The 15,156-nt window shown below is 35.1% G+C and overlaps 1 protein-coding gene across 2 annotated transcripts in view; it reads left to right on the top strand.

Moving 5' to 3' along the window:
• Window positions 1-12,321, top strand: part of sugct (succinyl-CoA:glutarate-CoA transferase) — a 171,099-nt gene extending 158,778 nt beyond the window's left edge. Inside the window, exon 13 of one of the 2 annotated variants that reach the window (XM_055181748.2) lies at window positions 11,070-12,321. In XM_055181748.2, coding sequence (XP_055037723.1) covers window positions 11,070-11,126 — 57 coding nt within the window. In that variant the 3' untranslated portion in view covers window positions 11,127-12,321. The remainder of the gene's footprint in view (window positions 1-11,069) is intronic. The other variant, XM_055181747.2, reaches the window with a different exon arrangement.
• Window positions 12,322-15,156: the final 2,835 nt, after the last annotated feature.

Here is a 15,156-nt window from a genome sequence, read left to right as displayed (position 1 = left end):
CATCTTTGAGATGTGGTGGAACGGGAGCTTCGTGCTCTGGATGTGCATCCCACAAATCTCCATCAACTGCAAGATGCTATCCTATCAATATGGGCCAACATTTCTAAAGAATGCTTTCAGCACCTTGTTGAATCAATGCCATGTAGAATTAAAGCAGTTCTGAAGGCAAAAGGGGGTCAAACACAGTTTTAGTATGGTGTTCCTAATAATCCTTTAGGTGAGTGTATATTATTAGTGGTGTAAAAAGACCTTACATAATGAACTGTATTGTTTTTATTGTTTTTATTTATGGCCCCTTACATTGAAGTCGCTATTTCACGTTTCTACAGTAGCTCTAAATGGACAAACTGCTCTACAGATCTAAATGTAAATCGTATCTTTAGTGTATGTCTAGTCTATATACTTGTTGAATTTCACAGTAAGTTTGTTTTTGCAATATAAAAATGAGAGCTATGTAAATAAATTCAGGCAATAACCAACTTTCTCTATTTTGTATTATTTTGAATAAGACAATGGGCACTATTTGTATTTTTTTAAACTGAGAATTGTTGTTTTATGCCAAACTAACAATTTTGTATTATGTTAAGCAGTTTAAAATAAAATAAATCCAGTATGTATATATATATATATATATATATATATATATATATATATATATATATATATATATATATATATATATATATATATATATATATATATATATATATATATATATATATATATATATATATATATATATATGTCTAATGTCTAACTTAATTCTATATACTCAATATTACTGTTGTGCAATTTAAATGAAAAACCTTTAGGCAATGTTGGGGCATGGGGGTTCCAGGTCCTTGGACTTTGCTAAGGGCCCCCAAAATGGTAAACACGAAACTAAGTATGTAGGCCAGGAGATGCACTGCATTTGTGCGTTGAACGATTGCATACAGTACACATACAAGTCAAACTATGCTTTGCAAGGCTCATACGTTCCACCGTGTGCATACTTCCGCGTATATGTATGAATGACAATTTAATAATGAAAAATTACAAATTAGACAACTTAACAACTTGAACAATAAAATGATTTTTACTGAGGACTTCATGTAATCGTTTAACAAAAAATATGAGTTTCACATTTTTGTCTTTTAAAGCCTCTGGAATGCTGGCTCTGTGTTCTTTCTTTGTGGGTTCAACCACAATTTTTTAAAATGAGGGACAAATCCAGTTTGTTTGATGTGGTAATCGACTGTCAATAGAGCTTAACTAGTATTGACCAGGAGCATTCATTTAACAGAGCATGGATCTTTGCATGCTAGTTTTGAAGTTTTATGTCCAGAATAAGTTTTACGTTTTAGTTTTCACTGGAAGTGGACTTGGAATTAAAGTAAGAGGCCTCATAATTTTATGATTAATTTTACTATTTTATTCGGGTTTCCCATATTCTCTTTTATTTGGTGCACGTTGAAGTCGCCGCATACAAAGCAGCCCACAGGAATAAAAGAGGTTTCGCGTTGTCTTTTGTAACAGAATCAACGGTGACTCACTGTTTCCAAAGATCTTAAGGAACTCATCAGATCCTAACTAACAACTTCACCATCTCCAGATTGATCTTGCTGTCTTGGTGTACAAAAGCAACACATCTCTTACATTACTTGCCAGTCATTGTGAATTCCGGGCACTTTTTCCCAGACCGCAGTATAATGAGGTATCCCGCTCTGTCTTTTACGTATGTTTCTCCTGATCCTTTTTCATCCGATGCTGCTTCGCATTTTTTCGCTTTTACTCATCATCACTCACGTTCATGCCCATTAAAGATGCAGCAAAAAGAACTTAAATGGACACTCCACTTTTTTTGAAAATATGCTCATTTTCCAGCTCCCCTAGAGTTAAACATTTGATTTTTACAGTTTTCAGCTGATCTCTGGGTCTGGCGCTAGCACTTTTAGCATAGCTTAGCATTATCCATTGAATCTGATTAGAACATTAGCATTGCGCTAAAAATAGAGAGTTTTAATATTTTTCCTATTTAAAACTTGAACCTTCTGTAGTTACAGTGTACTTAGGCCGAGAAAATTAAAAGTTGCGATTTTCTAGGCAGATATGGCTAGGAACTATACTCTCATTCTGGCTGCCGTAACATGGCTGCAGCAGGCGTAGTGATATTACGCAGCACCTGAAAATAGTCCCCTGCTATTGAAAGTAACCAAGGGAACTATTTTCGGGTAGTGCGTAATATCACTACGTCTGCTGCAGCCAGTGTGTCTGGGCTTTCGTCTTTGAGGAAAGCCTACACAATTTCACAATTAATGTAGTAAGTAAAATGTTAGCTAATATTATCAATAATACTTATGTGTTTCGTGACATATTACTAAAGTAAGCCATTAAACTTTATTATAAAACGGGCAGTTCTGGTTCTTCATTCTGATTGGTTGAAACGCGTTCTAAGCCGTGATAAAATACACCGGTAACCTCACGGTTCAGACCACATTACATAAGTATCACTGCGCCACTGTTGCTGCGTACTGATTTATGAGAATAAACACAACAGTCTTTAATCATATTTTTAATTTGTCTACAATTGCACAATTAATGGCGATATCCAAATAAATGTCAATAAATACTGTTGAGTCATCTCATCAATAAAGAGAAAACGTTGTCTGAGGAGTTTATAACTGAAGTTCATACGCCCGCTATTATCCACTGGGTGGCGATCTTTCCCAACTTAAACACTGACGCATTCACTGAAAACACCGTGTAGTACTGTTCATGTCTGAATCTGATGATTTCTTACTAAAGTTCTTCACAAAAATGGAATTATCTCCGCTTTTAGCTGAAAATTTGAGAGGTGATAACTGATAAGAGAACAAATTAAGGTAGGATGAAACTTTTTTTGTTGTTGTTGTTTGAAAGCGGATGGTCTGTTCTTTCATTTTATATTTTATGTTTATTTAAAGAAGATCATTTTTCTGTAAGGCATTAAACTAAAACCGGGTGGCAACTTAAAAAAAAAAAACGCTGACGGGGAAAGAGTTCAGCATGCTTACAAGCATATTTGATCATCACTTCAACAGCACAATATAAATGTTAATGTATAAATTAGATGAATGGTGATTTATAAAATAAACACCACCGTCTTTAATCATATTTTCATTGTATCTTTGCTGCGTCTGTGTTGTTTGTGAACTGCGCTCTATTTCAGTCACACTTGATTCTGAGGAACTACTTTGTTTGGCGGAAGAGTAATATTTGTACTAATATAATTACAACTTATTTGTGTTTTATTTTATAAAATCCCGCTAACGTTATGCATATGAAGTAACCGTTTTATAAACGCAGTGGACCCCTCGAGGCGTTGGGTTGCCAGTGCATTTTATAACAGCTAGGGGGGTTTGGGCACTCCGCTTCGCGTCGTGCCTAACAACGCCCCTTGGCTGTTGTAGAGTGCACTGGTGGCCCACTGCTTCTTGGGGTTTATTGCTTTATTATACCACAGACCTGTTGAATGCTTTATTCTGATGGACTTAGAAATGTTCCATTGGTTTTGATTATTTTTTTGTAAACCGCACACCTAACCTGTCAGATGTCTTAAAAATAGGCACCAGAGCAATGTTTGTGGTAACCGTGGTGTAAGAGGAATAATTGACCATTGAAAATAATGCACACATTACCACCTTGGATGTGCATTATTTTCCAATAATTCAACGACACGTCGTCAATTATTCCTTACTTATTATATGAGTATGAAATTCCTCATTAAACTAAAAATAATAAATTTAACTTTAAAAAAATCGTACAATTTGACATTTATGACTTTAATAGACTTTGAAAGATTTGAGTTCTTCTTAATTTTTTTCTTAAGAACATTCTTAAGGTAAAAAATAAGAACTTTCTTAAGAAGCTTTTTTAAGAATACAAAATATTCTTAACTTTTTTTCTTAAGCTTGAATTTAGGATAAAAATGGCATTGAGAGGAATTTTCTTTTCAAGAATGTTTTGTGAATCCGGTCCTTTACAAAAATGCAATTATCTTAACTTTTTGTACAAAATTTTGTATTTTTGAAGAAACCCATATTTGAGAGGCGATAAAAGAGAACAAATAAAAATAGGATGAAACAATTTTTTGTTTGTTTGTTTAAAAGCATAGAGTCTGTGTTGCTGGCGTTGAAAGAGTTAACCTAACTTTAGACCATTATGGTAACTCAACCAATGTCTGCGGTGGCAGGTGTTTGTATATCGTCTACAAATGTGATTCATCCAGTCTGATTTTAAAACTGGAACTATCTGTTCCTATATGTCAGACGAATTGGTGTAGATTAGATATAAATACTGTTACTAATCTTAACCGGACAGTACAATCCAGTTTTAACAGGTATCTCTGGGAAGAAATGCAAATAAGGTGACCACGACATAATCCAATTGTCACTGACATTCGCTCTTAGGAAAGAAGTTCCAGCACTGTGAGGAATCTTCAATAAAATCTTTTTTCCAATCAGGAAGGAAAATGCGCTTCATGCTTGGTTGATGATATTTACATGCAATCAGAGGCCCACAGGATGCCTCCAGCCATATCGCTTGGAAAACGTCAGGAGCAATTTAACTCAGAACTACGATTGTATATTTAGCATGTCAGTGCCGTAATCTTTCGATTCTGTCTTCCACGTAGATTTAAGACAGAAATATATGAAATAGGTTTAGGATACCACTTAAACTACTCACTGTTGTTTAGCGAGTTCTTATCTCCTGGCTTAAACCTGTCACGGGGTTTAAACCTGTCATGGGGTTCATCTGCTTCACGAATTATAGTCACGTTTATTTTGACATGGATTCTGAGTTGTTTATGTGCCTGACACAGTACAGAACATTTGAAATTCAAGTATCGGCACCAACAAGAACAAAACAATTCTCAAATGTAAAGGGCCTTTCCGAGTACAGCATCACATCACCACTGAAATTCAAGCACCTGACTCTGCTCTTTAACATGCCAAAAGAGCATTTGGACATTATGCTCTTTTTTATCATTCGATCATCATCATAAACCAATTAGCCTAATTTACAAAAACGCACATGCCACTGCATTATACCAGCGCACTCAAATATACAGTATCACTCAAAAGCGGGCATTTAGTTAAATTGGCCTCTTACTTTGGTGAAGTGTGCAGTGAAGGCCATGAGCAGTGAATGAATTAAAGTCAGAATGGGGGGAAGAGAACACAGTGGGCTTTGTTGCGGTAAAAATAAGAGGAAGACCTTGGACCATGCCTGCGGAGGAGAGGAGCGTCCTGCTCAGTTCGCCACGGTAAAGGCTGAGGAGAAGCAGATGTGTAAGCGAGAGGCAATTAAGAGCCTGCGGCCAGCCGATCAGAAGCGGGGGAGAGTGGAAGATAAAGGATGTGGTTAAAGCATTGCATCTAACTGCTGAGACTGCGAAACCACACACACGCATGTAATCATGTTTGAGATCTGTCTGTCCCTCCTTTTTGGACGTTATACTCCCGTCTTCATGTTGCCCTCCTACTGCATTTTTCTACAAAATATTCTGTACGCTTTTTTGAAATTTCTTATAAGTGTACAGTTTGCTGTAAGGTCTTATCGCGACCAGCTGTTTACATTGTTATATTGTCCATTGTGTTATCATTTGCAATCTTTGTAGTAAGATGATGAAAGGCAAAAGTGAATAATCCACATAAAAAACTGTACAGTGACCCCAAAACAATAATAATAATAATAATAGTAATAATATATATTATTATTAATGTTAATAATAATACATATTATTAATAATAATAATAATAATAATAATAATAATAATAATAATAATAATAATAATAATAATTATTATTATTATTATTATTATTATTGTTATTGTATTATTATTATTAACAGTAATAATAATAATATGTATTATTGTTATTTCATACCACGGGTCTGTTGAATGCTGCATTCTGATTGGCTGAGAAATGTTCTATGGGTGTTGATTATTTTTCTGTAAACCGCACACCTAACTTTTCAAATGTCTTAAAAATAGGCACCAGAGCAATGTTTGTGGTAACCGTGGTATAAGCGGAATAATTGACTCCGGTCCTTTGAATTATTTGAAAATAATGCACACCTGCGGTGTAACCACCTTGGTGTGCATTATTTTCTTATAATTCAATGGCCCGTCGTCAATTATTCCTTACGTTATTATTATTATTAACAATAATAATAATCATAATTATTATTATTATTATTACCATTGTTATTATTATTGTTACTGTTTTATTATTATTATTATTATTAAATTATCTTCAGTACCCAACAACTGTAACAAAAAACTGTACAGTGGACACTGAAGATAATTTAATAATAATAATTATTATTATAATTATTATTATTAATAATAATATGCATTATTATTATTAACATTAATAATAATATATTATTATTATTATTATTATTATTATTATTATTATTATTATTATTATTATTATTATTGCCATTATTATTATTATTATTATTAATAACAGTAATAATAATAATAATAATACTTATTATTATTACCATTGTTATTATTATTATTGTTACTGTTTATTATTATTATTAAATTATCTTCAGTACCCCACAACTTTACACAAAAAACTGTACAGTGGCCCCAAAACATCCAGTTGAAGATAACATCCACTGAAGATAATTTAATAATAATATTTATTATTATTAATAATAATAATAATAATAATATGCAGCATTATTATTATTATTAGCATTAATAATAATATATATTATTACTATTATTATTATTATTATTATTGCCATTATTATTGTTGTTGTTGTTGTTGTTACTGTTTGTTGTTATTATTATTATTATTATTATTATTATTATTATTATTATTATTATTATTACTGTTTATTAATATTATTATTATTATTATTATTATTATTACTGTTTATTATTATTATTGCCATTATTATTATTATTATTATTATTACCATTATTATTATTATTATTATTATTATTATTGTTACTGTTTATTATTATTATTATTATTCTTATTATTATTATTATTATTATTTTCAGTACCCCACAACTGTACACAAAAAACTGTTCAGTGGCCCCAAAACATCCAGTTTTGGGGCACTAAAGATAATGTAATAATAATAATAATAATATAATTATTATTATTATTAACAGTAATAATAATAATAATCATCAAAAAAACATCATCATTATTATTAGCTCAATGTTTCTGTACAGGGCGATATTTCATAAACAAAACTTGGCTATGATGCAAGTTTATCTTTGTCACATCAGGGATTAAGAAAAATCTAAGACAATGTAGTATCAAAATTTAAAGCTAGATTAAAGACAAAATCTGACTAGAAAGTGAGATCAACAGCACTTCAAGTTGTTTCTTTAACCCAAACTATCCATTTAGTTTTCAGTTATATGCCTGTTTGAAGCAGAAGACTTTCCAAAGTACCATTAATAACAAATGACAAACCTCGCCTTATAGGCAAACATGCACCGTCTCTATTTAAAAACGCTTTGTATTGGATTTTTTTGGAAAAAGCAATAAATGTGAGCAAGCAATCAAAATGTATTTATAGGATGTTTTTAGCTGCAGCACTATATGGGAATGTGACCTATAGGTGTGTGGGAGAAAGCATTTGTTCAATGCAATAAGGAAGATCTTTGTGAAGCCTGGCTCTGCATACGGTATTAGCACACAGTATGTAGGTGTTAATCCCCTTACTGCATAAAAACAATTAATGGATGTCCAGTCGCCTTTCCTTTTTTGATTTTTATCACTGATCTGATCTGTGTTGGTTATATTACTGTTGACAGAAAACACAATAAAATGAATGAGGCTTGCCAAAGAAAAGAGAATTTGGTAGACGTATATGCTAATAGTGTCTAATGATAGCAATATCTGAAGTGCAAGAAGTGACTCACCTAGATTAAATAAATTGTCATCGGTTTTGACATCATCTTTCTGTAAATGCCACATCTGGATATTTAGGGCATTTTCATATTTCATAAGAATTTAAGAAGGTTTTCAAGATTTTGTAACTGGAAGTAGCTTTCAGGGATGTTTTATCATCATACACTTGCATGCCTATGTTTAAAATGTTGCAATTTTTTGTATTCTGATAAGCTTAAGTTTCTCTGAGAAACTTTTCGCTGCAGCATTGGAGGACTTGGTGATTCTCTGCCCATCTTGACTTCTGAGAGACACTGCCACTCTCAGAGGCTCTTTTTATACCCAATTGACCTAAGTTGTAAATTCAGCTGTTCTGGAATGTGTAGAAATCCAAAAGAGCCAATATTTGGCATGACATTTCAAAATGTCTCACTTTTAACATTTGATATGTTATTCTATTGTGAATAAAATATAAGTTTATGAGATTTGTAAATTATTTCATTCCTTTTTTTTACTCACAATTTCTACAGTGTCCCAACTTTTTCTGATTGGGGGTTGTATGTTGCCATTATGCCATCATGCATTTGGGAGTTTTAAGTAGGCCCTGCACCACTGGGTTAAAAATGACCCAAAGCTGGGTTGTTGTTATTCAACCATGGGTTGAAACCAGTGTTGGGGAAAGTTACTTTTAAAAGTAATGCATTACAATATTAAATTACTCTCCAAAAAAGTAACTAATTGCGTTACTTAGTTACTTTTATGGAAAGTAATTCTTACGTTACTTTTGCGTTACTTTTGTGTTACTTTTTATTACTTTGCTGAGGCTTGATCTCTTTCAAGCCTTGCAGGTGGCCTATGACTGAGAAGTTTTGCATTCAGAAATTGCATACGGTATTTCCATCGCAAAATTGACTGAAACTCTGCTCAGGTCCGCATGCATAGAGTGCGTAAATCTACGTTAATACGTTCAGTTTAATGCAGTACATTGTTTTTTTTACATCAAATTAATTAAACTGAAAAGTAACTCGCATTACTTTGTAACTTAAATATTAATGTTTACATTTATAAAGTAATGCGTTACTTTACTCGTTACTCCAGAAAAGTAATATTATTACGTAATGCTCATTACTTTTAATGCGTTACCGCAACACTGGTTGAAACAACCTAGCAATTAGTTAAAACAACCCAACATTTGGCCATTTTTAACCCAGTGGCGTGTTCTGTGTGCCAACATTGACTCAGTCCTGGGTTAAAAACAACCCAGATTGTGGGGTCATGTTATATATATTTTCTTCTTTCTGCTTTTACATTTTTATTTATTCATTTAGCTGACACTATATCTAAAGTGATTTGCAAAGGAGACAAATCATTTAACATTTTGTTTAAAAATGTAAAAACAGAAAATACAAAACTGAATAAAATTTTGGGTAGATTACTGTACCTTGAGGATCTACATTGTTAGAAAAAAATGTGAAAATATGTACCTTTGAGATACTAATATGTATGTTTGAGATACTGATAAGCTCTCTTTAGTACTGATACAGGGTATGTACCTCTGAGGTACTAAAATGAAATCCTTAGGTGCAAAGCTTTACTTTTTAGTGTACAGTCCCATCACAGCTGGTGTACAAATTCTGACCATTTTTTATTTTTTTTTGACAGTGTAGGTAGAGATTAACAGGTAAACAATGAAAGTTATGGTTAGAAATAGTCAAGTGTCAGCTTCCTTCATCACCAAATTTGCACTTTAAACCTTTCAATTTCTACAAGGGCTTGCATTCCCTCAGATAAAACCAAGTTTATAAAATTATATTGAAGGGGACATATCATGAAAATCTGACTTTTTCCATGTTTAAGTGCTATTATTGGGTCCCCAGTGCTTCTATCAGCATATAAAATATGAAAAAATGTTGACCCAGTAAGTAAGTTTTGGTAAACCATTCTCTGCAAGCATGTAAAAATAATAAAATAATAATAATAAAAATTTGGCTCTCCTTGTGATGTCAAAAGGGGATCTTAATATAATAATAAATCTTAAAGGACAAGTTTGGTATTTTACACTTAAAGCCCTGTTTTCAGATTGTTTATGATTAAATAAAATGGCTTTGACTGAAATTTCGACATATGCAGCTGCCCCGAGCATTTTCGGGTGTTTGTTGTTTCACCTCCCACCTCTATAATGGGTGTATAGGTGCACCGGACCAATTCTTCCTAAAATGCACCAAACCCTCGCCCACAAAGACGTGAAACTCACCGAGCGGTCAGGGGCGCTCACCGACATGCCCACACAAAAATCGCTGCAAAAGATGCCCTCCAACAGCTGTTTTAGCATTCGTTGTAAACTTGTGGACCTATTTTTCCAAACGCCTCACACTCGTACATTCTTTCGTTGAGAGCTTGAATAATAGACACTCCAGGCCAGTTGGTGGCGATAACCCGCCTTTGCCAATTGCAAGAATACAAACAAAGTTCCCGGCGGCGGAGTAATACAGTACCTCACAGCACATCTAATACAAGTCAATGGAGTTGGACAAAAACTACGATAAAACCTGTTGGAAAGCATCTTTTGCAGCGATTTTTGTGTGAGCATATCAGTGAACACCCCTGACCACTCGCTGAGTTTCACGTCTTTGTAAACGAAAGTTTAATGCATTTTAGGAAGGATTGTTCCAGTGCACCTATGGACCCGTTGTAGAGGTGGGAGGTGATACAAGAAACACCCGAAAACTCTCGGGACAGCACCACACGTCCAAACTTCAGTCAAAACCGCTCTACCTCACCACAAACAATCTGAAAACAGGGCTTTAAGTGTAAAATACCAAACTTGTCCTTTTTTTTCTGCACTATCTATCCACAGCACTGCCATTTAGTGCAGATAGAAAGAGAGAGAAAATAACTAATTGACAGCACAATTGAGTTTCAATTTCAACAAACTGCCATTATGGCGATCAATGTTTTTATTTCATCAGCTCATTTGCATTTAAAGGACACACCCAAAAATGGCACATTTTTGCTTACACCTACAATGTGTCAATTTTAACATGCTATAATAAATTATCTATATGATATTTTGAGCTAAAACTAACACATACCTTCTCTGGGGGCACTAAATATTTACAAAAAGACTTGTGAAATGTCCCCTTTAATAAATAATATGTTTTTGTTGTTTTTTCTTTACAGGGCCTGCAGTGCGTTTTAGTAGTTTTGAATTCGGCAAGGCAATGCCTCCACCTGTGATTGGCCAGCATACGGTCCAGGTTCTCAGAGACACCCTGGGATACAGCGACGATGTAATAAACCAACTTCTGGCTTCACGGGTTATCAGTCAGAATGAGGTACAATGAGAGACCTTTCAATGGCTCAGATCTTGGTAAAAACTTCTGAACAACCTTCCAGACATCAGCCAGAAGTCCAGTGAAGAAAAACGAGTCCCTTTTGACTCAGCCGTGATAATTTTGTGCTTAATTTGATTCGAATGTCCACAAGAGAGGAAACTGCAAATGCAGAAATAATGACATAATGACACAAGAATATCCTCTGCCAAATGACCTGCTTTTACGCATCATCTGGACTTTACGCTGTTTGTAATATAAACACAAATGATTTCACTGTTTGAGTGATTAATAGCCACTCACATTTACCGATTCTTAATAACAAGCAGACATGAACAGTATATATAAATTTATCTTTTGAATAATTCATTGAATAACTTTTAGTGTTTTAATAAAACAGTCACAAATGACATACTGTACACTATGCATCATGTGCTTTACTAATGTTTTTATTGACCACAATGAAAGTGGTTTCCAAAATGAGGACAGATGATGTCAAACGCTTAAAACAGTGTGATGTCTTTTTTGTCCAACATGACCATAAATTTGACTCTCACAGCACCTGGTAGCCCCGCCTTTATTTGCTACGTAGCAACTGTTGAGTGCTTGAAGTGTCCGGCACATGCTTTATTTTCCCAGTTTCAGTCGGGTACATGGGGTGCACTTCTTTAAAAATTGTCTATTTAAACCATAGACTGTAAAAAAAGATGGACGACACACATTCACTCTCTTTCATTGGTGAAAAGTGAAGCCGTCAGTGTCCCGATATGGCGCTAACATCTTGGGTCTTGAGTCTGCGCAGTAGCGATTTCGGGATGAGTCCTGCGCAGTAGTGAGCAGGAAGTAAAGCCGCGAAATCAAGGCCCCGCCCTCACTCTCGCAGAATGTGCAATATAACAGCTGTCAATCATGACGTGACACCACCGTTTTTATAGCATTAAATAACTAACTAAAAACAAACTTATTTTAAAAACAAACATTTGAATTTACGTCAGCGTGATAAAAACTACAGTAAAGTCAGAAACCAGCTTTGGAAAAAAGATTGTTTAGTTGGACTCAAGTCCCATTGATTAACATGGAGGAGGCGGGGTTTATGACCTATACTAGGACCAGTCACTGGGGGGCGATCGCGACGTTTTTGCTTCACTTTTCAGGGCTTGTGCGCGACGCTTGATTTAAACGCACGACTTACATTATACTAAAAGTGCATGTATGTGATTTGGGACACATACCTCATATTTTGGTCTAGAAAAAACTTTATTGAGTGTTTCCCTTGCAGGTGCTAGGCCATTTCACAAGCCTATCAAAGCTTTTGGCTCTGCACTAATACACAGCTGAGTTGTTCTGCCGTGGCGATGGAATAAGCCCCATTTCTGATATCCATAACTTCCAAATCTTTCATGTCCGCTTTGCAATTTCCAGCGACTTGGGACACAGATTCATAGCGGAACAATGCAATGATGCTGAACGCAAAAGAGATTTTTGATTTTTCAAAAATGTTATTTCATAATGTTCGCATTCTGTCATACAACCCAGTGTGTTTTGACAGACGTTTCGGAAGCGACGAGATTCCTTGAGCTCCCTTCTGATGGCATCGTGAGAAGCCCTCCAGCTTGATCCAGAGTTAAAGACAGTTTTCCTGAATGACTCATCTGTTTATACTGTTCCAGTTCATTTCACTGGAGACCTTTTCAAATAAGTCCCATAAATGAAACAATGCACAAATCATGATCTCCGCAAGGTCATTTTCGGCCCCGAGGTTCCTCCATTTAGTTAGAACGGGCAATTAACAAACCAATAACCTTTTACTGACATAGACATTTTGGGATTTGATCTCACCATTATTATGAAGCAACAGATGTCAGCTCTCAGAGGCTTCGCTGAGGAGGACTTTCCAACTTACATTGGAAGTCTTAATGATAGTCACGGAGCGTGTCAGTAATGTAAAAGGTCAGAACTTGGCAAAGGTCAGCAGTCTTCGAATGGTGTCCCACGAGGGTGCTGGAAATAATAGAATAAATCAGAATGTGAGGCTTTGCATGGTGGAGGTGTGACGGTTAGGATAACCTCACTCGATCTCTACTGCTATCGCCACGAAACCATTGTTTGTTTATGTTTGCCATTTTTCTGCGCTTTTTCTCTGTGAGGAATCTCAGGGTGCCCGGATATGAAGTCCGGAGAGAGCACTGGGAAGTGCTTTCCTGTTTTCGGTTTGTGTTCCGCTGACACATTCGCAGAAGGAAACGGGTTATCCAGCCCAACCAGCTGCACATGACATTAGCTCCCTCCCTGCGTCCCACGTTGCACCTCTCTTGCCTCAGCCAATGGGAGGTGACCCGTGCCGCCGTCACTTCCAGTTTTGCATGTGTAGGCCGTTGCTATGTCGACGGATGGTTTCCGGAGCAACCGACTAGCAATGAAATGAACTAAGCAGACCTGGAGTGAACCTGTGGTTTTAAAGATGGGAAAAAAGTAACGGAGGACAAAGAAATTCGAAGATAAGAATTGGAAAAACATCTGCACGGCGGCCGGAGCATCAGTGAATTTCTTCCATTGAGCGTTGTGGGGTATTGGGCACGTGAGTTTAGATGAAAGGACACCAGGTAGACATTTTATCATGTGGGACATCATATTAGTTTAAGACTTAAGTTTGTGAGATAATCCAATTTAATCACCAATCAGTTCTCATTTGAGAACTAGACTAAGAGCTAGATCAGGGGTGGGCATTCCTGGTCCTGGAGGGCCACTGTTCTGCAAAGCTCCAATCCTAATCAAACACACCTGAGAAAATCGAATCAAAAGCTGCAGGATGACTTGTAAATGACATTCAGGTGTTTGACCAAATGTTGGTTTGTAATAACGAAAAACTTCATTTATACAAAAATTAAATAAAAAATGGCTTGCTTATGTAAAACTCAAGCCGTGGTGCTGGATACGCTCCAGTCTTTTCCCATGATTTCCAATTTCGCTATGATATTGTGGATAGCTGTGTCCCCATTGCCACAGTGTGTAAGGTGGTTTCTTGGTTTTAGGCAGAAGACACGTGTAAATTGGTAATCTTATAAAATAAAATAATATTTATCAGCAGCTAAAGTTTGTTGGCTAATTTTCTATCTGTTTTAGCCACAGACAGTTTCAGCCGTAACAATATAAACGGTTTTTGTGGACCAAACTTAACTTCCGGTAGACTTCCACTTAGAATCAATAACAACAGAGACCCTAGTATATTGTTTTTTAATAATTAGCAAAATAAATAACTAGTAAATCACATAGCTAACGTGTATCAACCATTACATTGAGCTAATGTTACTGTGTAAAATTAATGTACAGCGTATATAATGTTAGCTACAGATCCTTTCATTCTTGCCTGGCTGCCAAATCCGCACAGCGGTGATCCATGCTCACTGTCTTCCCTCATCAAACCAAATTTTTTTATTTGTCACAAAGTATTTGAAAAGTTTGGTTCCAAAACTTAATAAATCCATTTTGACTAATTTGGGTAAAAATGTGTTTTCTATACTAAGAAAGTGACATGATGAAAACCACTATTTTCTGTTACAAACTTTCACATAGAATATTTAGGTTATAATAACATGAAACATTTAAAATCCATAATTTGATTTTCAAAGAAAAACTGTTTTTTTTTTCAAAATGCTATAAATTTGTTGAATCAATATATAAATGTGCATTCCTCCTTGTCGTGTTATATTCATTTAGTTGACTAGTGGTATACACTGATTAAAAAAATAAACATTAATGGCATTAATCAAAACACTTACTTTGTCATATTAAGAACACTGTCATTGCTGTGGTTATACTTGGGCGTCTTCGCTTAACTTTTTTGACAGCGATCAGCTGTAAAATGTTTTGGTCCTGCTTGATTTTCGTTGGCTTCAAGTAAAATAATGGAAAGTTTTTCATAAGATCCCCGGGGG

This window comes from Misgurnus anguillicaudatus, chromosome 25, assembly GCF_027580225.2.
Source record: "Misgurnus anguillicaudatus chromosome 25, ASM2758022v2, whole genome shotgun sequence".
Lineage (NCBI taxonomy): Eukaryota > Metazoa > Chordata > Actinopteri > Cypriniformes > Cobitidae > Misgurnus > Misgurnus anguillicaudatus.
The sequence above is the reverse complement of the archived record's forward strand: the minus strand, read 5'-3'. Positions and strand labels throughout refer to the sequence as shown.